Source organism: Hypanus sabinus (genome assembly GCF_030144855.1).
Source record: "Hypanus sabinus isolate sHypSab1 chromosome 1 unlocalized genomic scaffold, sHypSab1.hap1 SUPER_1_unloc_14, whole genome shotgun sequence".
NCBI classification, from domain to species: Eukaryota; Metazoa; Chordata; class Chondrichthyes; order Myliobatiformes; family Dasyatidae; genus Hypanus; species Hypanus sabinus.
The window spans coordinates 306,380-333,642 of NW_026778908.1; the positions used below are offsets into that span (position 1 = coordinate 306,380).

General features: G+C 47.2%; 2 protein-coding genes across 4 annotated transcripts in view; one reads left to right on the forward strand and one right to left on the reverse strand.

The window, feature by feature from the left end:
- LOC132385386 (myelin-associated glycoprotein-like) overlaps positions 1-22,417 on the reverse strand; it is a 51,386-nt gene extending 28,969 nt beyond the window's left edge. For 2 of the 3 annotated variants that reach the window (XM_059957427.1, XM_059957425.1), the window contains exons 1-2: positions 4,944-5,391; positions 2,456-2,749 (exon numbers count right to left, since the gene is read on the reverse strand). In XM_059957427.1, coding sequence (XP_059813410.1) covers positions 2,456-2,749; positions 4,944-5,391 — 742 coding nt within the window. Of the gene's footprint in view, positions 1-2,455; positions 2,750-4,943; positions 5,392-12,871; positions 12,952-22,366 lie in introns of those variants that run through there. The other variant, XM_059957428.1, reaches the window with a different exon arrangement.
- Positions 1-27,263, forward strand: part of LOC132385387 (high affinity cGMP-specific 3',5'-cyclic phosphodiesterase 9A-like) — a 266,175-nt gene that overhangs the window by 181,864 nt on the left and 57,048 nt on the right. The gene's annotated exons all lie outside the window — the stretch shown is intronic.

Below are 27,263 nucleotides of genomic sequence, written 5' to 3' on the forward strand. Positions count from 1 at the left end.
CATCACTGTATTCAAATTGGCACATTTTTGCCCATTCTTCCAAAAGTCCTGATGCAATCTCATTGCTTCCTCAGCGCTACCTATCTCCACCTATCTTTGTATCATCCACAAATCCATCAGTTCCATGATCCGAATCATGGACGAACAACATGCAAAGCAGCTGTTGCAATACTGACCCTGGAACACCACTAGTCACCAGCAGCCAAGCAGAAAAGGCCCCTTTTATTCCCACTCACTGCCCCCTGCCTGACAGCCATTCTGCTCTATGTGCCAGTATCTTTCCTATAATGCCAGTTATCTTGTTAAGCAACCACATGTGTGGCACCTATCAAATATCTCCTGAAAATCCAAGTAAATTACAACCACTGCCTCTCATTTGACTACTCTGCTTATCTCTTCCTCGAAGAACTCAGATTTGTCAGGCAAGATCTATCCTATATCTATCTATCCTTTATCTGTCCTACATGTCATCTCCTCGAAGAACTCAGATTTGTCAGGCAAGATCTATCCTATATCTATCTATCCTTTATCTGTCCTACATGTCATCTCCTCAAAGAACTCAGATTTGTCAGGCAAGATCTATCCTATATCTATCTATCCTTTATCTGTCCTACATGTCATCTCCTCGAAGAACTCAGATTTGTCAGGCAAGATCTATCCTATATCTCTCTATCCTTTATCTGTCCTACATGTCATCTCCTCAAAGAATTCCAACAGGTCCGTCAGGCAAGATTCCCCTTTACAGAAACCATGCTGACTTTGACTTACTATATCATTAGGCTCCAAGGACCTCGAAGCCTCATTCCTAATAATGGACTCCAACACTTTCACAAACACTGTTAGGCTAACTGTCCTATAATATCCTTTCTTTTCCCTTCCTCCCTTAAAGAGTAGAGTGATATTTGCAATCTTCCAGTCCTCCAGGACCAGGCCAGAATCAAGGGACGCTTCTAGAGGACTGGAAAATTGCAAATGAGGGAGGCAGCAGAAAGGAAATTTTAGAGCAGTTAGCCTGGACTCAGTGGTTGGGAAGATGTTGGAGTCAATTGTTAAAGGACGAGGTTATGGAGTACTGGGGACACAGGACAAGATAGGATAAAGTCATTGTGGTTTCTTTAAGGGAAATCCTTGTCTCGCAAACCTGTTGGAATTCGTTGAGGAGATGACATGTAGGACAGATAAAGGGGAAGCAGTGGCTGTTATACATTTGGATTTTCAGAAGGAATTTGAAAAGTTGCCACACATGAGGCTGCTTATTAAGTTAAAGCCCATGGTTAGAGCATTGGCTGATTAGTAGGAGGCAGTGAGTGGGAATAAAAGGATCTGGTTGACTGGCAGTGACTCATAGGGTCAGTGTTGGGACCACTTATCTTTATGCTGTATAGGTGATTTAGATGATGGCTTTGTTTCCAAGGTTGCAGGGATATTGAATAGTTTGATAATGAATATTGTTGGAGGGGCAGGTAGTGTTGAGGAAACAGGAAGGCTACAGAAGGATGGGCAAGAAAGTGGAACATGAAATACAATGTTGCAAAGTGCATGGACATACACTTTGGTAGAAAAAACTAAACCTGCAGACTATTTTCTAAACGGGGAGAAATTCGAAATATCTGAGATGTCCTTGTGCAGAACACCCTAAAGGTTAACTTGCAGGTTGATTGGGTGGTGAGGAAGGCAAATGCAATGTTAACATTCATTTCAAGGGGTCTAGAATATAAGAGCAGTGATGTGATGCTGAGGCTTTAAAAGGCACTGGTGAGGCTTCACCTTGAGCATTGTGAACAGTTTTGGGCTCCTTATCTAAGAAAAGATGTGCTGGCATTGGAGAGGGTTCAGATGAGGTTCAGATGGATGACTCTGGGAATGAAAGGGTAATCATATGGGGAATGTTTGATGGCTCTGGGACTGTACTTGCTGGAATTTAGAAGGATGAGGGGGCATCTCATTGAAATCTTTTGAAAGATGAAAGCTCTAGAAAGAGTAGATGTGGAAAGGATGTTTCCCATGGTGGGGGAGTCTAGGACAAGAGGACACAGCCTCAGGGTAGAGGGGTGTCCATTTAAAGCAAAGAGGCAAAGATATTTCTTTCACCAGAGGTTGGTGAGTTTCTGCAATTTGTTACCACAGGCAACTACGGAAGCCAGGTCATTGGGTATATTTGAGGCAGAGATTGATAGTTTCTTGATAGGCCATGGCATCAAAAATTATGGGGAAAAGGCCGAGGAGTGGGGCTGAGGAGGGGGAAAATGGATCAGCCATGACTGAATGGCAGAGTAGATTCGATGGGCCAAATGGCTTAATTCTGTTCCAATGTGTTATGGTCTTCTCATGGATATTCAGGGCAACTTTTGTCAATAAATATATAATTTAGTAATCAAACTGAAATTTGCAGAATATTTCTGTGTACTCTGCAGAGTATTGCTGTACCTGTATGATAACTGATCCCCATACTTACACTGCACAGTTAGTGTGAGGGTCTGCTCCGATGAAACAGATGGGTATCTGACTCTGCAGGTGAGACTCTGCCCATGGTGTTTGAGCGCTGGGGTCATGGTCAGGACAGAAGTATATGTCAGAGTGTTGTGCCACCGAGTTACACTGCTTGAGACTGATGGTGGTACATCAATGGGGGTGACCCAGGTTAAGGTGGGTGAAGTTCCATCACACGTGGTGTTGAAGATGCAGGTTATGTTCACAGACTTTCCTTCAACAAATTCAGCAGTGAATATTGTGGGTTTATCTGTGAAATCTAACACAGAAATGGATCCTTTTAGTTCAATATCACCAGATTCATCAGTTCAGATAGAAATCCCAGCCCCACAACAGGAACGGTGTTTACAGGATGATCCCTGAACAATGAGGGTAGAGTGTGAGGGAAAGTTGAACAGTGTGGGGTTCTTTACTGTTCTGAAAGCTGTTGAGAGGGGAAATGGGAAACAGAGTCCTCCACTGAGAGCCTCAATATCACACAGTCACTGATACATCCAGTGGGGTACGTCCTTCCCCAAACAGTGAGACATGGGCCAAGTGGACTTGGTCATGGGGGAGATGAGTTCAAAAAGTTCAAATTTAATTCACTAGCAAAGTACATATACAGGTTGTTACCATATACCATTACCATACTCTACATCCTTGTGATCAATTCTCTTGCAGGCATTTACAGGAAAAAAACAGAACGAATTGAATTACAAAAATCTACACATAAGCAATAGACAATAGGTGCAGAAGTAGACCATTTGGCCCTTCGAGCCTGCACCGCCATTTTGAGATCATGGCTCAATGCCCAGTTCCTGGCTTGTCCCCATATCCCTTGATTCCCCTATCCATAAGATACCTATCTAGCTCCTTCTTGAAAGCATCCAGAGAATTGGCCTCCACTACCTTCCGAGGCAGTGCATTCCACACTTCCACAACTCTCTGGGAGAAGAAGTTCTTCCTTAACTCTGTCCTAAATGACCTACCCCTTATTCTCAAACCATGCCCTCTGGTACTGGACTGTCCCAGCATCTGGAACATATTTCCTGCCTCTATCTTGTCCAATCCCTTAATAATCTTATATGTTTCAATTAGATCCCCTCTCAATCTCCTTAATTCCAGCGTGTACAAGCCCAGTCTCTCTAACCTCTCTGCGTAAGACAGTCCGGACATCCCAGGAATTAACCTTGTGAATCTACACTGCACTTCCTCTACAGCCAGGATGTCCTTCCTTAACCCTGGAGACCAAAACTGTACACAATACTCCAGGTGTAGTCTCACCAGGGCTCTGTACAAATGCAAGATGATTTCCTTGCTCTTGTACTCAATTCCCTTTGTAATAAAGGCCAACATTCCATTAGCCTTCTTCACTGCCTGCTGCACTTGCTCATTCACCTTCAGTGACTGATGAACAAGGACTCCTCGATCTCTTTGTATTTCTCCCTTACCTAACTCTACACCATTCAGATAATAATCTGCCTTCCTGTTCTTACTCCCAAAGTGGATAACCTCACACTTATTCACATTAAACGTCATCTGTCAAGTATCTGCCCACTCACCCAGCCTATCCAAGTCTCCCTGAATTCTCCTAACATCCTCATCACATGTCACACTGCCACCCAGCTTAGTATCATCAGCAAATTTGCTGATGTTATTTTCAATGCCTTCATCTAAATCGCTGATGTAAATCGTAGACAGCTGTGGTCCCAATACCGAGCCCTGTGGCATCCCACTAGTCACCACCTACCATTCCGAGAAACACCCATTCACCGCTACCCTTTGCTTTCTATCTGCCAACCAGTTTTCTATCCATGTCAATGTCTTTCCCCCGATGCCATGATCTTTGATTTTACCCACCAATCTCCTATGTGGGACCTTATCAAATGCCTTCTGAAAATGACAAAGACTGACAACAAAAGGACAAATTGCAAATTTAAAAAAACATAGTACTGTGAAAATAAGTTATGAAAAGTCTTTGAAAGCGAGTCTGGAGGTCATAGAATCAGTTCAGAGTAGTGGTCTCCTGAACCGGTGTTTGGAGTGTAGTAACTGTTCCTGAACTAGGTGGAGGATTCTATACCTCTCTCACTATGGTGGATGGTGGATAAAAGATGAAGGAAAGGAGGGGTGTGCAGATGGTCGGGATGGACATGGAGAAGGAGTGGAGAGCCGTAGGGAAGCTGAACACCGCCACATGCAGAGACCTAATTCAGCAAGAAACGGCACATAACTCCAAGAACCTCTTGTGTCCATGTTATTTGTGCTTCAATATGATTGGGAACATAGACTGGCTTTGATAACACAGGGACAGTCGCAAAGCTGAAAATACAGAGGCTGTTTGGGAATGAATTGGAAGTTTCCTGAAAATCAGGAGTAGTGACGATGTGAATATGGACCCAGTACAGGTTTATATTATTCCCCACTGACTGCTGAATGTCTGCTGTTGAGTGACCACACAGAACACCTACCAGAAACACGGAGCTGCGTGGCAGGGAGATAGCTGTAACGATCACCTCCGACAAATTCAATCCTGAAAAAGTACCACCCTTCATCTTTCCGACGGATGTTGTCTATAACCAGGGAACAGTCATCGTCTTTCAAGTCTCCAGACAGATGGGTTCGATAACGGAACTTCTGTTTCTCCTTTCTGTGATCGCTGGAGTGAAAGACTATAGGATGAGACTTTGAATTTTGTCCGTTATACCAGATACCAGTCCTCAACTCCTCATGCAGATATGATGGATAACGGTAGTGGCATGGAATCCGGGCACACAAGCCTCTCTGTGCTGTCACATCTGATGGTGTTTCAACTCCCCACTCATTCGACATTGTGCCTGAGGAGAGAATGAACAATGTTTGGTAATGATGGCTTGTGAGTACATCGGACTTGATATCCACCCCCTGCACTGTGGACATAGTGCATACTGAGTGTGGGAGACACAAGGAAACCCACAAGTCCTCCTCACGGATGGAGGGGACCTGTTAGTCATTTGCAGGGGGCTTTGGAATCAGGTTCACTCTCTGTTGGCTCATTCACCTCAGTACCAATGACATTAGTCTAGCACTGTCAGGAAGAATTAATGAAGGGGTGTCGTCTAACACAGCAGGAGGAAATGGAGTGGCCAAAACTGGTCTGCTCTCCTCTATTGGGAATCACTTCCTGTTTGCTCTTTAACGTGTCACTGTCTCTGCTCCTTCCATCCACCTGCTACAGATACAAGAATGCCGACGTGCCTGTGACTGAGTACCACAGATGCTGGTGACAGACAGGCTGCAGTAGGGGCCCATTCTGGCAGCTCCCACACTAACAGCGCAGCTTTCTCACAACCTGTCCCAGTCAACAATGCAGCAATCCCACACACTGTCCTGCTCGTACTGCAGCCCAGTCAACGTGTAACGTCACAGTACGTCACACTGCGGCGATTTGAATCTGCTGGAACAAAAGAGGCTGTCAAGAGTATGGGACAGCAAAATATATAATAGGAAACATTAGATCTATCTACAATAGGCGCTACCTCACAATGTCTATGTCATAAGGTGGGCATTGAGAACGGACCCAAATGCAAGACACAGACACTGAAGTACTAGGGAGAGGACTAGGTGTATCAAGAAAGCAAGGGAAGTGGGGAAGAAACAACACTGGACAAGACACAGGCCCTGAACAAGACTAGGAGACAGGGAATGGGCTAGGACTGGAGTAGGAAAGTGGGACCTGGACAAGGAACTAGGAATTGGGAACTAGGAACCTGGACAAGGACTCCGAACCAGAGACTGGACAGGGACGTGGAACCAAAGTCTTGACTCAGGCTCGGACTCCGGATCCAGGCGAGGACTGGACATGACAAGCAACAGGATTGGACATGGGTGCAGGACGCGGGACTCCAGGGTTGGACGAGGACATGAATCTCAGACTTGGACGAGAACATGAAGCTCAGACTTGGTCTTGATCGAGGGAGAGCAGGAACGCAGAGCCTAGGTCGATGGAGAGGAAAGCAGAAGTGGGGAGAGGCGTAGCTGGACACGGATACTGGCCCTGGACGAGACCAGGACTCAAGGCCTAGGCTACAACTAGTACTTGGTCACGGACTGGAACCTCCTCGGAGCCATGGACTGGAGCACAGGAACACCGAGCCTTGGACTGGAGCACTGGAACACCAAGCCTTGGACTGGAGCACTGGAACACCGAGCCTTGGACTGGAGCACTGGAACACCAAGCCTTGGACTGGAGCACTGGAACACCGAGCCTTGGACTGGAGGACCGGAACACTGAGCTTTGGACTGGATCACAGGGACACTGAATACAGAGCTGGAACCCATGTTTGGGGACAGGGCATATGGCCAGGACTCATACTCGGACACTAAACACAGGGACAGGGATACAAAGAGACAGTTCCAAGCTCAAAGATAGATAGTTCGTTCTGTTGGCGTGGCAAGGTTTTGGTCTCACTCCACAGCTGAACTCGGTGGCGGTACAGGCGAGGACGCTGGTGTGGGTAGCGTCAAGGGCTTTTCCATGATGGATAATTTTTTTAACAATTTGAATATTCCTAAACTGACAGATGAAGATCGTAGCTTGTTCGATGCTCCCATCTCTATGGCCGAAATAGGAGAGGCTATCTCATCAATGAACTCAGGGAAAGCTCCTGGCCCTGATGGTTATATTGTAGAATTTTTTAAAACTTTTTCTTCTTTGCTTTCCCCTTGGTTATGTGAAATCTTTAATGATGCATTTGCTAAGAAGAGATTACCTCAATCTTTTTATGAAGCTACTATCTCTTTAATTCTTAAAAAAGATAAAGATCCTAATTTATGTGCATCTTATCGCCCTATATCATTATTAAATGTAGATTTTAAGATTCTTACAAAAATTTTAGCTATTAGATTAGAAAGGGTACTATCACAGATTATTTCAGAAGACCAAACTGGTTTCATTAGGAATTGGTATTCCTTTTTTAATGTCAGAAAATTGATTAATATAATTTATACTCCATCACCCATTATTATTATTTCATTAGATGCTGAAAAAGCTTTTGATAGAGTTGAATGGACATACTTATTTAATGTATTGAGAAATTTTAATTTTAGCCCTAATTTCATATCATGGATTAAATTAATATATTATAAACCTGTTGCTTCTGTTCTTACAAATAATTACAGATCCTCTTTTTTTCAATTATCTCGTGGTACGAGACAAGGTTGTCCATTAAGTCCTTTATTATTTAATATCGCATTAGAACCTTTAGCCATTGCTATTCGTGAATCTCCTAATATTTTTGGTATTACCTGTAATGAGAAGTTATACAAGTTATCACTTTATGCTGATGACTTGCTGTTATATATTTCTGATCCTGACAGATCTATTCCCACTATTTTATCTTTGTTGGCTCAATTTGGTAGTTTTTCTGGTTATAAATTAAACTTGGATAAGAGCGAATTATTCCCCTTAAACGCGCAAACTTTATTGAATGACAGGATACCATTTAAAGTTGTTACTGATAACTTTATCTATTTAGGTATAAAAATTACCAAGAAATATAAAGATGTATTTAGACTGAATTTCTTACCTATGCTTCATCAAATTCAACAACTTACTACAAGATGGTCTCCCTTATACTTATCATTAGTTGGTCGGATTAATGCTATTAAAATGATGATTTTACCGAAATTTTTATATTTATTTCAAGCCTTACCAATTTTTATTTCTAAATCTTTTTTTGACAACATTGATTAAAAAATTTCCTCATTTGTGTGGCAAAATAAAAACCCCAGGTTAAGTAAAAGGCAATTACAAAAATCTAAAAAAGATGGTGGTTTAGCTTTACCTAATTTTAGATTTTACTATTGGGCGAATAATATTCGTAACCTAATATATTGGAAATTAGATTTGGATTCACCATTGTGCCCACAGTGGGTAAATTTGGAATGTGATGCGGTAAAGGGATATTCTCTATTCTCCGTTCTTGGTTCTTTTCTTCCTACTGATTTAGTTAAATTCAATAAACAGATATCTAATCCTGTTATCAAACGTACATTACGAATTTGATTTCAATTTCGTAAGTTTTTTACTTTGAAAAACTTTGTTCTTGATAGCCCTATTTTACTTAATTTTTTTTTCAAACCTTCCTTGACAGATCAAGCTTTTAGCATATGGAAAAGGAAAGGTATAAAATGTTTTCGTGATCTTTTTTTTGAAGGTACTTTGATGTCTTTTGACCAACTTTCCAACAAATTTAAATTACCTAAATCTAACTTTTTCAGATATCTACAAATTAGAAATTTTTTACATAAAGTTCTACCATCTTTTCCCAATTCAACTTCAATGGATTTTTCAGATTTGATTTTTACCTTAAATCCTTGTCAGAAGGGATTAGTAGCTTTTATTTATAATATGATTATGAAGATACAACCTGAAATATCAGTTAGAATTAATCAAGAATGGGAAAAAGAACTTCGATATAATATATCAACAGATAAATGGGAAAAAAATTTACAAATGGTTAATTCCTCTTCTATATGTGCTAAACATGCCTTAATACAATTTAAAATTGTACATAGAGCTCATATGTCTAAAGATAAACTTGCTCGATTCTATTCTCATATTAACCCTCAATGTGACAGATGTCATTCAGAAGTGGCTTCATTGACCCATATGTTTTGGTCATGTCCCACTTTACATAATTATTAGAAGGACATATTTACTACCATTTCCTCAATTTGGAATATCGATCTACAACCTCATTTTATTACTGCAATTTTTGGTATACCAAATGAGGATGGTAATCAGTTTTCCCCTTCAATCAGACGAATGATTGCTTTTGTAACATTAATGGCCAGAAGGTCTATATTACAAAACTGGAAAGAAGTAAATCCTCCTACCACGTTTCAGTGGTTTTCTCAAACTATTTCTTATCTGAGCTTGGAAAAAATTAGAGCACTATTTTTGACTCATCAATTAAATTTGAAGAAACTTGGGGACCGTTTATTCGACACTTTCATATGAATTAATTTGGCCTTTTCCAGACCTTCTCTCTGCTTATTCTTGTTCAGGTATGGAGTTCTGGAGTTTTTTGACACTATCATATACTTGTAAACTATTATTATTGCCCATGTTAGTTTAGTTTAGTGTTTTTTTTCTCAATATATATTTTTCACATATTTTCAAATTTTCTCTTTTTTTGACGATTATTTTTGTTTTTTTTCATATATAATCATATATATGATTGATTAATGTATTTTCTTTTGTCGATGTTTAATAGGATATTGTTATCTTATTATTAATGCGACTTCAAGTCTATTGTATTCATAACCTATTCATTATTATGTTATGTTTTTTCTATATGTATATATGAAACTCAATAAAAAGATTGAAAAAGAAAAAGGAAAAAAAAAGATGTATTCAAACTTCGCGGCCTCGCTTTTCAGCCTACCCGTTTCCGCCCTCCCCGGACGGGAATGCTGTAGCGACGCGTATTCACAGTCCCATCCCGCGCGCGGGCTTTTCCCCTTGCTGATGAAGCAGGCCTGGCGCCCTCTTTGGGACCGGCCTCAATGCCGGCGCGCGCCGCTTTGTGAGCCGGTTCGAGTGCGCTGGGAAGTGGGTCGCCACAGTACACTGACTCTTCCTGGTCACAGAATGGACAGGTGGATGGTGTTCCCAGTATACAGCGGAAGGACCCCTGTTTACAGTGATTTCCCCCGCCGCTGGGGGGTATAAACAGACTGCCAAGGCATGTCTCCATCACAATTGAAGGCAAGGAAGTGAAATGTCGCTCTTACAAGAGCAGCCTGGGTGCATCACGAAAAGGGACTGTGAGCTTCGCACCACGGGTACCACCCTATCTTCATGCTCAGTGACAGAGGAAAGGCCACCACCCCAGGATCCAGAATCCCTCCCAGAGACAGGTCCCCCACTCACTACCACCACGCAGTACCATATAATCTGATCTCGGAGCAGACACCCCACTGATCCGACTGGAATTCGACCAGAGGTCACAATCCGTCCGGGACAATGTCACCTCTACACGCTTGTCACCCTCCCGAGCAGCAGCATTAGCAGAGTCCCCTCCCTCCTCACTCATTGAGACACCCTCCTTCTGAATAACTGCACGGGATGGTGATCCAGGGCTACTCCGGTTCCCCTCATTCACCGGGACAGGACTCCCTCAGCAGGGCATGGCCTCGATTGAGGCAACAGTTTGAGAGAGTAACCCCACCGGTGACTCTCCACTCACAGGCGATCCCTGTTCTCCAGGGCTTTCCTCCTCCCCAGAGGATGGGTGCTCTGGGCACACAGTCTCAACCGAAGGCAATTCTGCCACCTCACACGCCCTCTCTAAAATGGTGCCGCGCACCAGCCTGGACTTTGCATGCTGAAGAGAAGCCACCCAGCCAGAGGCCCTTGTGTGACAGGACTTTCCTCCAGCTCTGGGGAGACATACTCTGAGCATACGGCCTTAACCGGAGGTAAATCCTTCCCCTGGATTGCAGACTCAGAGACACATCTCTCCGTATCTTCAGACCACAGGGGTGCTGTGGCACGCTGACCTCCATATCGGAGGCTCCCTCAGACTCGGGCACCACTTTCTGTACCCGGCTTCCCCAGGCCTTTGCTGAATCTCAGACACCATAGGGCCCTTCGAGTTGGGTTCAGGAGTCACCTCCTGCCCCTCTCCTCCGGGGGAGAGGCCTCGAGATGGTTGTTCTTTCTCTTGGCCTTCCTACCAGATACCCGATCCCACCGCTCACCGTCATCCCGGACATTCACCACCACTGGTGGGTGGGGGAACAGCAGGGGTAGGGACAGGTCGGAAGGCTCAGCCGTGCTGCCCTGTGTCTCCGAAGTGAAGTTCACAGCCTGCGAGTATGTCCAAACTATTTACAGACCAGGCATGTCATCTCTGAACTGTAATAATGCCCCTCAAATTGCACCTGAAAGCCCCCACCTGCATCCCCACCCCATTCCAGTTGCATCAGCAAGCGGTGCTGAAATGAGAAAAGGTGATCAAACCCCTGCAGAGGTGTCCTGTACCACACTGGGGTGGTATTTGACCGCACCAAGAGAGGACAGCTGGGGAGGAGGGTCGTACCAAGGATATTGGGGGTGGGTGTTAGAAATAATAACCATCTTGATAAGCACCAGCATCAACTCCACCATCACACCCGTGGTTTCACACATTTCCACCGTCAGCAAGACTGAACCAACACTGTTGAGTTGTCACTGACTATTCTTATGGAGCCAGTGATGTCTCTGTGAAGCTGCTCACCAATCAGCCGGGCTCTCGCCCCACTGCCCCACACGTTCCATCCCCGAATGATCCAATTCCCACCGGTTAATCTTGTTAAAGCTGCTTCCACTACCCTGATGAGACACTGAGTTACAGAGAGAGGTTGAACTGGTTGGGACATTCTTCATCAGAGTGTATCATACAGGGTGATCACATTGAGGTGTATAAAATCATAACGGACAGAGACAGGGTAAAAGTTCAGTCTTTTTCCCAGAGCTGGGAAATCAAGACCGCAGAGGCACAGGTTTAAAGTGATGGGGGAAAGATTGAATAGGGACTCGAGGAGCAATTTCTTCACCCATAGAATAAACAATATATAAGACCATAAAAGTACAAGATACAGAATTAGAATTAGGCCATTCAGCCCATCGAGTTGCTTCACGATTCTCTTATGACTGACTTCTTATCCTTCTCAACCCCATTCTCCTGCCTTCCTCCGGTAACAATTGAGGTTCTTACTAATCAGGAAACCATCAGCCTCTGTTTTAAATACACCGAATGAATTGGCCACCACAGCTGTCTGTGGCAATTAATTCAACAGGTTCAACACACTCCGGCTGAAGAATTTCCTCCTCTTCTCTGTTCTAGTGGGATGTTTCTGTTCAGAGAATATGCCCTCTGGTCTGAGTCTCTGCCACTAGAGGAAACATCCTCTGCACATCCGCTCTATGAGGAACAAGGTGCCAGAGGAAGTTGTAGAGGCAGGCAGATCAACAACATATGGAGAGGAACATGGAGTGGAGATGCTTAGAAGGATATAGGGCAGAGGGGGCCAAATGTCTAGATGAAGGGTCTCAGCCCAATATGTTTATTCCCCTTCAGACATGCTTGCTGACTTGCTGAGTTCCTTCAGCATTTTGTGTGTGTTGCTCAAGATTTCCAGCATCTGCAGAATCTCTTGTGTTTCTCAATAATTTAGATGGGAATCTTGGTCAGCAGGAACAATTTGGGCTGAAGGGCCTGTTTATGTGTTGTACGACTCTGGCTCTTTCAGCTAACCAGTCGGACACACAGCCCAGCCCCCTACTCAGCCCTGAGTACCCTGGTTAGTGTCACACCAGCCAGACTAGAGGAAAATCAGGGGTTTGCTGCCCGAGCTGCTGCTGATTTACCTTGAAGAAGTGGCAGGAGGAAGTACACCTTTCCGATTGTTCTCAGATCCAGCATATTCTGTCAGTTTTCTGCCCTTAGACTGAAAAAGAAAGTGGTTACAATGAAATCTCATGCAAACTGTCACGGTTCCAACATCAGTGTGAGGGACAAGAAGATTCCCAGTCTGTTCCATGTTGTTCCCATTAGTAATCCCACACAGTTTTAATTAATTCCTTCTTAATGTTGTACTGCCTTTGAAAGCAAGGACACATGAAAGAGGAACTGGGCCCCAGTGAACCAGAAGGGAACAGGAAACTGACACAAAGTGGTGAAGGAGGTGTCTGACACATTGGACGTATTGGTCAGGACAGTGAGAACTAAAGTTAGAACGTTATCTTAAAACTGTTCAATGTGTTGGTTGATTGCACTTGGAGCATTTTGTGCTGTTCTGGTCACCCAGCTACAGGAAGGATGTCATTAAGCTGAAGAGAATGCAGGAAAGATTCAAAAGGATATCACCAGGATTAGAGAGTTTGAGTGAAAAGGAGAGACTGGACAGGTTGGGACAGTTTTCCCTGAAAGGAGCAACATAATAATGATTATAAACCACGAGAGGATCTTTGTCGTTGAAAGCATTGCAGAACTGACACTGGTGTATTCTACTCATTGTACTGCCTAACTGACAGTGTGACACTCCCTCAGTACTGTCCCTCTGACAGTGTGACACTCCCTCAGTACTGTCCCTCTGTACTCCCCCTCTGACAGTCTGACACGCCCTCAGTACTGTCCCTCTGACAGTCTGACACTCCCTCAGTACTGTCCCTCTGACAGTGTGACACTCCCTCAGTACTGTCCTGACAGTGTGACACGCCCTCATTAATGACACTCTGACAGTGCGTCACTCCCTCACTACCATCACTCTGACAGTGTGACACACCCTCAGTACTGTCCCTCTGACAGTGTGACACTCCCTCAGTACTGTCCCTCTGACAGTCAGACACTCCCTCAGTACTCTCCCTCTGACAGTCTGACACTCCCTCAGTACTGTCCCTCTGACAGTGACACTCCCTCAGTACTGTCCCTCTGACAGTCAGACACTCCCTCAGTACTCTCCCTCTGACAGTCTGACACTCCCTCAGTACTGTCCCTCTGACAGTCTGACACTCCCTCAGTAGTGTCCCTCTGACAGTCTGACACTCCCTCAGCACCGTCCCTCTGACAGTGTGACACTCCCTCAGTTCTGTCCTGACAGTGTGACACGCCCTCATTAATGACACTCTGACAGTGTGTCACTCCCTCACTACCATCACTCTGACAGTGTGACACACCCTCAGTACTGTCCCTCTGACAGTGTGTCACTCCCTCAGTACTGTCCCTCTGACAGTGTGACACTCCCTCAGTTCTGTCCTGACAGTGTGACACGCCCTCATTAATGACACTCTGACAGTGCGTCACTCCCTCACTACCATCACTCTGACAGTGTGACACTCCCTCAGTACTGTCCCTCTGACAGTGTGACACTCCCTCAGTAGTGTCCCTCTGACAGTCTGACACTCCCTCAGTACTGTCCCTCTGACAGTGTGACACTCCCTCAGTTCTGTCCTGACAGTGTGGCACGCCCTCATTAATGACACTCTGACAGTGTGTCACTCCCTCACTACCATCACTCTGACAGTGTGACACACCCTCAGTACTGTCCCTCTACAGTGACACTCCCTCAGTACTGTCCCTCTGACAGTGTGACACTCCCTCAGTACTGTCCCTCTGTACTCTCCCTCTGACAGTCTGACACTCCCTCAGTACTGTCCCTCTGACAGTCTGACACTCCCTCAGTACTGTCCCTCTGACAGTGTGACACTCCCTCAGTACTGTCCTGACAGTGTGACACGCCCTCATTAATGACACTCTGACAGTGCGTCACTCCCTCACTACCATCACTCTGACAGTGTGACACACCCTCAGTACTGTCCCTCTGACAGTGTGACACTCCCTCAGTACTGTCCCTCTGACAGTCAGACACTCCCTCAGTACTCTCCCTCTGACAGTCTGACACTCCCTCAGTAATGTCCCTCTGACAGTGTGACACTCCCTCAGTACTGTCCCTCTGACAGTCTGACACTCCCTCAGTACTGTCCCTCTGACAGTGTGACACTCCCTCAGTACTGTCCCTCTGACAGTGTGTCACTCCCTCAGTACTGTCCCTCTGACAGTGTGACACTCCCTCAGTTCTGTCCTGACAGTGTGACACGCCCTCATTAATGACACTCTGACAGTGTGTCACTCCCTCACTACCATCACTCTGACAGTGTGACACTCCCTCAGTACTGTCCCTCTGACAGTGTGACACTCCCTCAGTACTGTCCCTCTGACAGTCAGACACTCCCTCAGTACTGTCCCTCTGACAGTCAGACACTCTCTCAGTACTCTCCCTCTGACAGTCTGACACTCCCTCAGTACTGTCCCTCTGACAGTGTGACACTCCCTCAGTAGTGTCCCTCTGACAGTCTGACACTCCCTCAGTACTGTCCCTCTGACAGTGTGACACTCCCTCAGTTCTGTCCTGACAGTGTGACACGCCCTCATTAATGACACTCTGACAGTGTGTCACTCCCTCACTACCATCACTCTGACAGTGTGACACACCCTCAGTACTGTCCCTCTGACAGTGACACTCCCTCAGTACTGTCCCTCTGACAGTGTGACACTCCCTCAGTACTGTCCCTCTGTACTCTCCCTCTGACAGTCTGACACTCCCTCAGTACTGTCCCTCTGACAGTCTGACACTCCCTCAGTACTGTCCCTCTGACAGTGTGACACTCCCTCAGTACTGTCCTGACAGTGTGACACGCCCTCATTAATGACACTCTGACAGTGCGTCACTCCCTCACTACCATCACTCTGACAGTGTGACACACCCTCAGTACTGTCCCTCTGACAGTGTGACACTCCCTCAGTACTGTCCCTCTGACAGTCAGACACTCCCTCAGTACTCTCCCTCTGACAGTCTGACACTCCCTCAGTAATGTCCCTCTGACAGTGTGACACTCCCTCAGTACTATCCCTCTGACAGTGTGATACTCCCTCAGTACTGTCTCTCTGACAGTGTGACACTCCCTCAGTACTGTCCCTCTGACAGTGCGACACTCCCTCAGTACTGTCCCTCTGACAGTGTGACACTCCCTCAGTACGGTCCCGCTGACAGTGTGACACTCCCTCAGTACTGTCCCTCTGACAGTGTGACATTTCCTCATTTCCATCACTCAAAAAAATGTTTCTTGTTCCCAGTCACTGGTCTTTTGAATTGCAAAGGTCATTACATGGAGAGAGTGCAGGGTAGATTTTGGAGGGTGTTGATCAGACTCGAGGGACTGAGTTATGCAGAGAGGTTGTGTATTTTGGGATTTATTCATTGGAGCCAAAGCTAATATGGGGTGTCTTCTCGAGGTACATAAAATCATGAGGGGTGGAGATAGGATGAACGCACCCAGTCTTTTACCTCCTGATGAAGGGTCTCGGCCCAAACACTCTCTGTGTATTCCTCTCTATAGACGCTGACTGACCTGCTGTGTTCCTCTGGTATGATGTGTGTACTGATGATCTTGATTACCACTCCCCACCACCCCCCCCAATCTCAGTCTGGATTCAGGGTCTCAACCCAAAACATCTACGATTCCTTTCCTGCCACAGACCTGCTGACCCACTGAGTTCCTCCTGTGGGTTGTTTGTTGCTCCAGATTCCCACATCTGCCGTCCTTTGTGTCTCCAGAGGCCGGACGTCAGTCGGTATGCAAACGACATGTAAATTGACGATGTTGTGATTAGCAGGGAAGCGTGTCAAATGTTGCCACAGGACAAAGTGCAGGTGAAAAGTTCGGTGATGCCATGGCAGATGGAATTTAACCCGAACAAGTGTGAGGTGATGGATTTTGGAAAGTCAATGCCGACACTAAATAGTGGGGCCACAAGGAACGGTGACAAGCAGAGAACTTTCAACAATACTAGAGAATCTCAGCAAATCTCACAGAATGTCTGACTCATTCAGTTCCTTCAGCATTTTCTATGTGTCACTCAAACTTTCCGGCATCTGCAGAATGGCTTGTGTTTATAAGCAGAGACTCTGAGACCATTGTTGTCTGACAGTAGTAACACAGGTGGATGGGACGGTGAAAGAGGAGACAGTATACTTCCCTTCATGGGTCAGTGTGCACAGTATCAGAGTTGGGATGATATGTTGCAATGTTACAAGCCTCCGGTCAGACTGCACTCGGAGAACTGCATGCAGTTACAGTTATCACACTGTACATAAGAAAAACAAAGGTCTACAGTAGTAGCTGTACATAATTCAAACTAATACTTATCCACAAAACAAGCTGATCTCAGTGTTGAAGGGGAACCACAGATCCGACAATATCACACAGCCTGTGTGGTGAACTATGTGCCTGTCGGGACACGCCCCCTGCTGACTGCTCCTGTGGCTCCTCCCACAGACCCCTGTATAAAGGCGATCTGAGGCCTGACGTTCGGCCTCAGTCTCCAGGTCATAGTATGATGGACACTCACTCCTCCAGTCAATAAAAGCCGATATCTCGCCTTACGTCTCAGTGTGAGTTATTGATGGTGCATCAATTTTATTGACTGGAAGTTTTAAAACATGGAAACCGTTTTGCGTCCGGACCGGTTGGATTTGGACCCTCAAGACCCTGATGCAGCTCTCGCTTTTGAACACTGGCTTGCCTGCTTCCAATCGTACTTGGAGGAGGTTCGTGCAACTGAACCCGCCGTTATGCACAGAATCCTACTCTCGAGGGTCACCCCCAAAGTTTACTCCATTATCCGGGACCTGCCGACCTACGATGGGGCACTGGACGCCCTCAAAAGACAGTACCTGCGGCCGGTGAACACCGTCTACGCACGACATCGTTTAGCTACCCGGCAACAGCAGCCTGGCGAATCGTGCGCTGCGTTTCTCTGAGCACCACAGACACTCGTCCGACCTTGCGACTGCAAGACGCTCACGGCAGAACAGCATGCGGAGCTGCTGGTGCGAGACGCCTTTGTGACGGGACTGAGGTCAGTGTCCGTGCGCCAGCGGCTGCTGGAAAAGCCGATCTTTTCGGCGATCGAGACGGTCGACACTTTGGAAGCTGCTCTGCACAATGCTGACGCTGTCCAGCCGCGCGATTCCCCGCCAGTTCCGTGGACGCCTCAGACCCCGCCCCCGCCGGCTCCCGGGAGCGAATTCGCCAACGCCGCTGCCAGTCGCGATTCCAGGAGCTCCCCGAACCCGACCATGGCTGCGGCCCGTCAGAAGCCCGTGCTTTGTTGTTTCTGCGGCCATAAAAAACACTCTCGACAACGCTGTCCAGGGCGAGAAGCGACCTGCTCCAGCTGCGGAAAGCGGGGCCACTTCGCCAAGGTCTGTAAGTCTCAACCTCGAGCGGAGTGCAGCGCTGCGGGTGAAACGTGGGGGCCGCCATCTTGCATGCCCGGATGTGGGCGGCCATCTTTGTCGGCGTCAGCACGCCCCGCCCCCGACCCTCCGATGCTTACCGGGTACCCCGGATGTGAGCGGCCATCTGTGTCGGCATCAGCACACCCCGCCCCCGACCCTCCGATGCTTACCTGGTACCCCGACGGCTCAACTCTGGCCACTGTAACCCTCGACCAAAGCGCCCCACACCCGCTCGCAAGGTCCATGATGGACATCCGGGTGGAGGGGCACAGGACTGGATGCCTGCTTGACACGGGCAGCACTGAGAGTTTTATTGACCCGGACACAGTGCAACGCTGCGGACTCGCAACACAGCCGGTCAGTCGGAGGTTCCATTTGGCTTCTGGGTCGCAGTCCACAGACATCCGGGTGGGTTGTGTAGTGACATTGGTGGTGCAAGGCACAGAATATCGGAACTTTGCGCTACTGGTCATGCCTAATCTGTGCGCACCTGTGCTATTGGGGCTGGACTTCCAGAGCCACCTCGAAAGTGTGACTATGGTATACGACGGGCCCCTCCCACCACTCACTGTCAGGAATCCTCAGTTTGGTGGGACTTCTTCACATACCCCGCTACTGACCACACACACACGGACACACACGTCCCATCCAGAACCAGGCCGACAGCTGCGCTACCGACACCACTTGCAGCCTCTCCACTCTCAAGGTCCCTCCCCCACCGCTGTTCGCCAACCTGACCCCTGACTGTAAGCCTGTGGCAACTAAAAGCAGGAGGTACAGCGCGGGGGACAGGGCCTTCATTCAGTCGGAGGTGCAGCGGCTGCTCAGGGAGGGGATCATTGAGCCAAGCTCAAGCCCTTGGAGGGCCCGGGTGGTTGTTGTTCGGACCAGGCAGAAAAATAGGATGGTGGTGGACTATAGTCAAACCATCAATAAGTTTACGCAGCTTGACGCATACCCCCTACCCCACATCGCGGATATGGTCAACCAGATTGCTCAGTACAAGGTGTACTTGACAATAGATCTGAAATCCGCTTACCATCAGCTCCCCATCCGCCCAGAGGACTGCCCCTACACCGCCTTCGAGGCGGGCGGCAGGCTCTATCACTTCCTGCGGGTCCCTTTCGGTGTCACGAATGGTGCCTCTGTCTTCCAGAGGGAAATGGACCGGATGGTGGACCAGTACCAACTGCAGGCCACATTTCCCTATCTGGATAACATCACCATCTGTGGTCACGACAGGCCAGATCACGACGCCAACCTCCAACGGTTTCTCCAAGTGGCCGCAGCTCTGAACCTTACTTATAACAGGGACAAGTGTGTTTTTGGTACCACTCGCCTTGCTATACTTGGGTATGTCGTGGAAAACGGGGTTATTGGCCCTGATCCCGAACGTATGCGCCCCCTGTTAGAGCTCCCTCTTCCCACCACTCTCAAGGCCCTCAGACGGTGCCTGGGTTTTTTTTCCTATTACGCTCAATGGGTCCCCCAATACGCAGACAAGGCACGCCCCCTGGTCAAGTCTACCTCGTTTCCCCTCTCTGCTGAGGCCCGCGCGGCCTTCAGCTGCATTAAAGCGGACATTGCCAAAGCTACGATGCATGCCGTGGACGAGACCGCTCCCTTCCAAGTGGATTGTGATGCCTCCGATTTTGCTCTGGCTGCTACCCTCAATCAGGAAGGCAGACCAGTAGCATTCTTTTCTCGCACCCTCCAAGGCTCCGAAATTCGGCACTCCGCGGTGGAGAAAGAAGCCCAGGCCATAGTGGAGGCTGTTAGGCACTGGAGGCACTATCTTGCTGGCAAAAGGTTCACCTTGCTGACCGACCAGTGCTCGGTTGCATTCATGTTCAGCAACCAACAGCGGGGCAAAATCAAGAATGATAAGATTTTGCGGTGGAGAATAGAACTCTCCACCTACACCTATGATATCCTGTACCGGCCTGGCAGACTCAATGAGCCCCCTGATGCCCTATCCCAGGGAACATGTGCTAGCACACAGCTCGACCAGCTGAACACCCTTCATGCACAACTTTGCCATCCGGGGGTCACCCGATTTTACCATTTTGTGAAAGCTCGGAACCTGCCATACTCCCTGGAGGACATCAGGACGATGACCAGGGACTGCCAAATTTGCGCTGAGTGCAAACCGCACTTCTACCGTCCTGACACGGCACAACTTGTCAAGGCCACCCGCCCTTTTGAACGACTGAGTGTTGACTTTAAGGGCCCCCTTCCCTCCACTGACTGCAATGTCTATTTTCTCAGTGTTATCGACGAGTACTCACGGTTCCCCTTTGCCATCCCCTGCCCCGACACCACTACCACGTCCGTCATAAAAGCCCTGCGCCAGCTCTTCACTCTGTTCGGGTATCCCTGCTATATCCACAGCGATAGAGGGTCCTCCTTTATGAGTGAGGAGCTGCGCCAGTACTTGCTAGCTAGGGGCATTGCTACCAGTCGGACCACGAGTTATAATCCCCGGGGTAATGGCCAGGTGGAACGGGAGAATGCCACAGTGTGGAAGGCCACACTTTTAGCCCTTAAGTCAAAAGGGTTGCCGGTCTCTCGATGGCAGGAGGTCCTCCCTGAGGCACTGCACTCTATCCGCTCTCTGTTATGTATGTCCACCAATGCCACCCCTCACGAACGCCTATTCTCTTTTCCCAGGAAGTCTGTCACTGGGACCACCCTACCAGTTTGGCTGACGTCCCCGGGGCCAGTGCTGCTCCGGAAACATGTGAGGAGCAATAAATACTCCCCGCTGGTAGAGAGGGTTTGCCTTCTACATGCGAACCCCCAGTATGCTTACGTGGTCTTACCCGATGGGCGGGAGGACACGGTCTCCATCCGCGACCTGGCACCCATGGGTACAGCAAACCACTACCCTGAAGGCTCTCCGGTAACTATGAACCCTGCACCAGAGGTGACACCGTACTCACCAGGCCCTACACAGACTCCTCACGACACTTGTATACCGGGCGTTTCGAACGCATTTATACCAGGCGCCTCGCACATGCGTGAGGGATCACCGGCGCCTAGTGGGCAGGAACAAGCGCAACCTCCGTCCCCTGTGCAATCACCAATGTCGTCGGCATCCATGCGATCACAGCCGGTGCTACGTAGATCGCAGCGACAGATTCGACCACCTGATAGACTTGACTTGTAAGAAACTTCGCCACATGGGGACTCTTTCAAACAAAGGGGGGGTGAATGTGGTGAACTATGTGCCTGTCTGGACACGCCCCCTGCTGACTGCTCCTGTGGCTCCTCCCACAGGCCCCTGTATAAAGGAGATCTGAGGCCTGACGCTCGGCCTCAGTCTCCAGGACATTGTATGATAGACACTCACTCCTGGTTCCTTCTTCCAGTCAATAAAAGCCGATATCTCGCCTTACGTCTCAGTGTGAGTTATTGATGGTGCATCAGCCTGTTCTCTCACTCTCTCTCTCCCCCTCTCTCCATCCCTCTCCCTCTCTCCCTCTCTGTCCTTCTCTCTCCCTCCCTCTCTCTCTTCCTCTCTCTCCCTCCCTCTCTCCCACCCTCTCTCTCTCCCTAGAGTGAAGGAGGACAATGAGTGATCTGATAGGAATAGAATGCTAGCAGAGGCACAGAGATGGTTGATCACTAGAATGTAATTTTGAGACAGCAGGAGTGTGGAGGGCTGGAGAGCCCATTGCTGTCCTGGATAAAGCCGGGAACTGAGAACCACAACCAAGTCCACCAATGATCAGAGTCTGTACAGCATCCCACCGCCATTAAACACGACGTAGAACCCCAAACATTGCATCAATGATCAGACTCTGTACAGCATCCCACCACCATTAAACAGGACGTAGAACCCCAAACATTGCATCAATGATCAGACTCTGTACAGCATCCCACCACCATTAAACAGGACGTAGAACCCCAAACATTGCATCAATGATCGGACTCTGTACAGCATCCCACCACCATTAAACACGACGTAGAACCCCAAACATTGCATCAATGATCAGATTCTGTACAACGTCTCACATCACCAGTTCTTGCCAGAGTTAGCTACAAGCATGGAATTACATACCCAGGATCAGTCCACTGCTCGTCTCCAGAGTTAATCAGACAGACACTTCAGGGGTCACTGCCCTCTCCTGCCGAAGCTGCACTGTGTGGATAGAATTGTTGAAGAGAACACTTTTAATCAGGAAAGGGAAACAAAATGAGGAAGTATTTACAAATGATTAACCCATTCAATCCAGCAGTGACATTATTTTTGCTTAGCCTAGGGACTGCTGCACTGTGGGATAGGACTCTCAGACAGAGCCCTCCCTCTCTCTGTAACCCCACTCTGGACCACACACCCCTCCCTCTCTCTGTAACCCCACTCTGGACCACACACCCCTCCCTGTCTCTGCAACCCGACCCCCTCTGGACCGGTTGTCTCATCCAAATTTCAGTCTCTTGATCAATAAATAGGGATGATGAGGGGAATCCAGCTGATAGTTTTGAAAAGGCAAGTGATGTGAGACCACGGCAGGATTGAAGGTGCAGCCCAGATAGGTTAATTGGCCATTTTAAACCGTTCCCACTGAACAGCTATTCAGTACAGTCTGAGAGGAACTGACGGGAATTTACAAATAGATTGTGGGTGTTGGGATCACCCCATAAACTGTCAGATTTATACTCGATGGGCCAATATCTCCAATATCCTAAGGAGATATGGAATTGTAAACAGACTGGACTGATTGCACAGTTTGTTCTCTTTTCACACTAGTTGATTGTCCGTCCTTTTGGGTGTGGTCTTTCATGGATTCTATTGTGCTTCTTGGATTGACTGTGTATGCCCGCAAGAAATTCATTCTCAGGGTTGTGTATGGTGACACATATATACTTTGATAATAAAATTATTTCAGCTTTGCACTTTTGAAGTGCATTCCCTTTATGGATATACAGGTATAGTAATGACTGGAAATTTTGACAGTTTCCAAGCTGACAGATGAAGTGAACTTGGAGAAGGGATGGATCGAGAGGGGTATCATGGGAGAATTCAAGGAGATAAATATAGGACGGGGAGGTAGCAGAGAAGGGACAGGCGTAGGTTTTCACTGAGAAAAGAGAAGTGCTAAATGCAAGGAGGAAGAAAGAAAAGAGGATGCAATTCTGCAAGCCGTACCAGAAAGGAGAAAGACTCGGGGAAAATGTGTTTAGTTCATCACAGGGGGCAAGTCAGGGCAAATAAGTGGTTAGAGATATGTTTTGAATAGAGGCAGAATCATGAGATCAGTCGAACCAGAGGGTGGTTAATCTGAGCAATTCATTGCCCCAGCGGATATCGGGTCCAGATCATAGAATGTATTTAAAGCAGAGGTTGATAGTTTCTTGATTAGTCAGGGCATCAATGATTATGGGAAGAAGGCAGGAGAATGGGGTTGAAAGAGATAATAAATCAGACATGATTAAATGGCGGAGCAGACTCGGTAGGCCAAATAGTCTATTTCTGCTTCTATCTCTTCTGGACTTATGGTTGCAATGAAACATTATGAAAAGCCTAGTACAGGTGTTCCAAACCTTTTTTATGCCATGGACCCCTACCATTAAGCAAGACCCCAGGTTGGGAACCCCTGGTCTAGTGTTTAGTCTGGTCGTCACATTTTGGGGAAAGGTCGGTGTATGTGGTAGAGATAAACTGAAACTATTCCAGATTGAGGGAGTTCTGTTCTGCGGGTTGATTAGAGAATGATTCTGAGAGTCTCTAGTGATGAGAGTGGAGGATTGGAAAAATGCAAAGAACTAGACACAAGACTCAACTGTCTTCAGTGGATAACTGCACACCCTCCAGCACACTCATACATCAAACCACTGGTTACACGTCCACAGGGACAAGCAATAATTTTAACCTTCATAGTTTTGGGTTGAGTTTCAGCATGAACTTCCTTTTCTATTTGAATCATAGAAAGCATGTTGACCGGATGCATCACGGCTTGGTACAGTAACTGCTCTGCCTGTGACTGCAAGAAACTTCACATCACAGAAACAAGCCTCCCCTCCATGGCCTCTGCCTACACTTCCTGCTGCCTGAGTAAAGCAGCCAGCATTGTCAAAAACCCCACACACCCCACACACCCGGACACTCTCACCGCTCCCCGCCCCATCAAGTCTAGTGTATTTTCATTTAATTATATACATATATACCGTCAAACGATAAAACGTTTCTCTGGACCAAGGTGTAAAGCACAGTAGGACACATAACATACATGCACAATAACTTAAAGGATAAAACCTACAGATGAATTAAGCGTAAATAAACAAAGTAAATTTCATAAATTAAATATTATAAGGCATAGACAGATTTGCCGGTGGCACATTGAATGCGATACGACAGGGAGTTCAGAAGCCTCTCTGTACTCCGACTCATCATTGCTGTTGATGATGCCAACCAATGTTGTGTCATCTGCAAACTAGTTGACACGGTTTGAGTCACGGGTCAGGAGTGTGAATTCCAGTGGTCTGGGCACACAGCCCTGGAGAGTACCCGTACTCAGAGTAATGGGACTGGAGACATTACTGCCAACACGGACTGACTGTGGCCTTTCTGTTAAGAAGTCTAGGATCCAGTTACAGAGGAAGGGATTAAGACCCAGTGAAAATAGTTTCCCCACTATTTCCTGAGGTACGATGGTGTTAAATGCCAAACTGAAGTTTATAACAGCAGCCTGACATATGCGACCCCATCTTCCAATTGGGGCAGCACAGAGTGGAGGGCAGAGGTCACTGATCATCAGAGGATCAATTCAAGTGACAGGCAAACTGGAAAGGGTCCAATGTGGCCGGAAACAAGGCTTGAATATGTTCCATGACCAGCCACTCCAAGCATTTCATAATGGTTGATGTTAATGGTACTAGACAATAGTCCCCCTCTATAGTTAGGGGGTCGAACAGGCGATTTTCGGGACACAGGAAACAAAGGTGGATAGTAGTTTGCCTACCAGGTGCCAAGGTCTGGGATGTTTCTGATCGCACCCACAATATCTTGAAGTCAGAAGGAGAACAGCCAGAGGTTGTGGTATATATTGGTATGAACGACATAGGTAGGAAAAGAGAGGAGGTCCTGAAAACAGACTATAGGGATTTAGGAAGGAATTTGAAAAGCAGGACCTCAAAGGTAGTAATCTCAGAATTACTGCCTGTGCCATGCGACAGTGAGTAAAGGAATGGAATGAGGTGGAGGATAAATGCATGTTTGTGGGATTGGAGCAGGAGGCAGGGATTCAGATTTCTGGATTATTGTGGCCTCTTCTGGGACAGGTGTGACATTTATAAAAGGGATGGGTTGCACTTGAATCTGAGGGTGACCAATATCCTGGTGGGGAGGTTTGCAAAGGCTTTTGAAGAGAGTTTAAACTAGAATTACTGTGGTTTGGGAAATGAACTGAAGTGATGGAGGAAAGGGAGGTTGGCTCACAAGTAGAGAAAGCTTGGCAACTGTGCGAAAGTGAGGATAGAGAAGGAACACACTCAGACCGAAGGTTTGAGATGTTTCTACTTTAAGGCAAAGAGCATTATGACTAAAGCGCATGAGCTTAGAGTGTGGATCAGCACTTGGAGCTATGATGTTGTGGTCATTAGTCAAGTCAAGCCAAGTCATTTTTATTTGTCATTCCTACCATAACTGCTGGTACAGTACATAGTAAAAATAGAACATAGAACAGTACAGCACAGTACAGGCCCTTCGGCCCAGAATGTTGTGCCAACCCTCAAACCCTGCCTCCAATTTAACCCCCTACCTTAAATTCCTCCATATACCTGTCTAGTAGTCTCTTAAACTTCACTAGTGTATCTGCCTCCACCACTGACACAGGCCATGCATTCCACACACCAACCACTCTCTGAGTGAAAAACTTTCCTCTAATATCACCCTTGAACTTCCCTCCCCTTACCTTAAAGCCATGTCCTCTTGTACTGAGCAGTGGTGCCCTGGGAAAGAGGTGCTGGCTGTCCACTCTGTCTATTCCTCTTAATATCTAGTACACCTCTATCATGTCTCCTCTCATCCTCCTTCTCTCCAAAGAGTAAAGCCCTAGCTCCTTTAATCTCTGATCATAATCCATACTCTCTAAACCAGGCAGCATCCTGGTAAATCTCCTGATTTACAATGAGACAATGTTTTTCAGAACCATGGTTTTATATGGCACAGTACAAAAACTAGACTGAACTACGTAAAAAACAACACAAAAAACAACTACACTAGACTACTGACCTACCCAGGACTGCATAAAGTGCACAAAACAGTCCAGGCATTACAATGATTAATAAACAGGACAATAGGGCAGTAAGGTGTCAGTCCAGGCTCTGGTTATTGAGGAGTCTGGTATCTTGGGGGAAGAAACTGTTACATAATCTGATCGTGAGAGCCCAAATGCTTTGGTGCCTTTTTCCCAGACGGCAGGAGGGAGAAGAGATTGTATGAGGGGTGTGTGGGGTCCTTCATAATGCTGTTTCCTTTGCGGATGCAGTGTGTAGTGTGTAGTCCATGATGGTGGGAAGAGAGACCCCAATGATCTTCTCGGCTGACCTCAATATCCGCTGCAGGGTCTTGCGATCCGAGGTGGTGCAATTTCCGAACCAGGCAGTGATGCAGCTGCTCAGGATGCTCTCAATACAACCGCTGTAGAATGTGATGAGGATGGGGGGTGGGAGATGGACTTTCCTCAGCCTTCGCAGAAAGTAGAGACACTGTTGGGCTTTCTTTGCTACGGAGCTGGTGTTGAGGGACCAGGTGAGATTCTCCGTCAGGTGAACACCAAGAAATTTGATGCTCTTTACGATCTCTACCAAGGAGCCGTTGATGTTCAGTGGGGAGTAGTCGCTCCGTGCCCTCCTGAAGTCAACAACCATCTCTTTTTTTCTGTTCACATTCAGAGACAGGTTGTTGGTTCTGCACCAGTCCATTAGCCACCTCCTCTCTGTAAGGTGACTCGTTG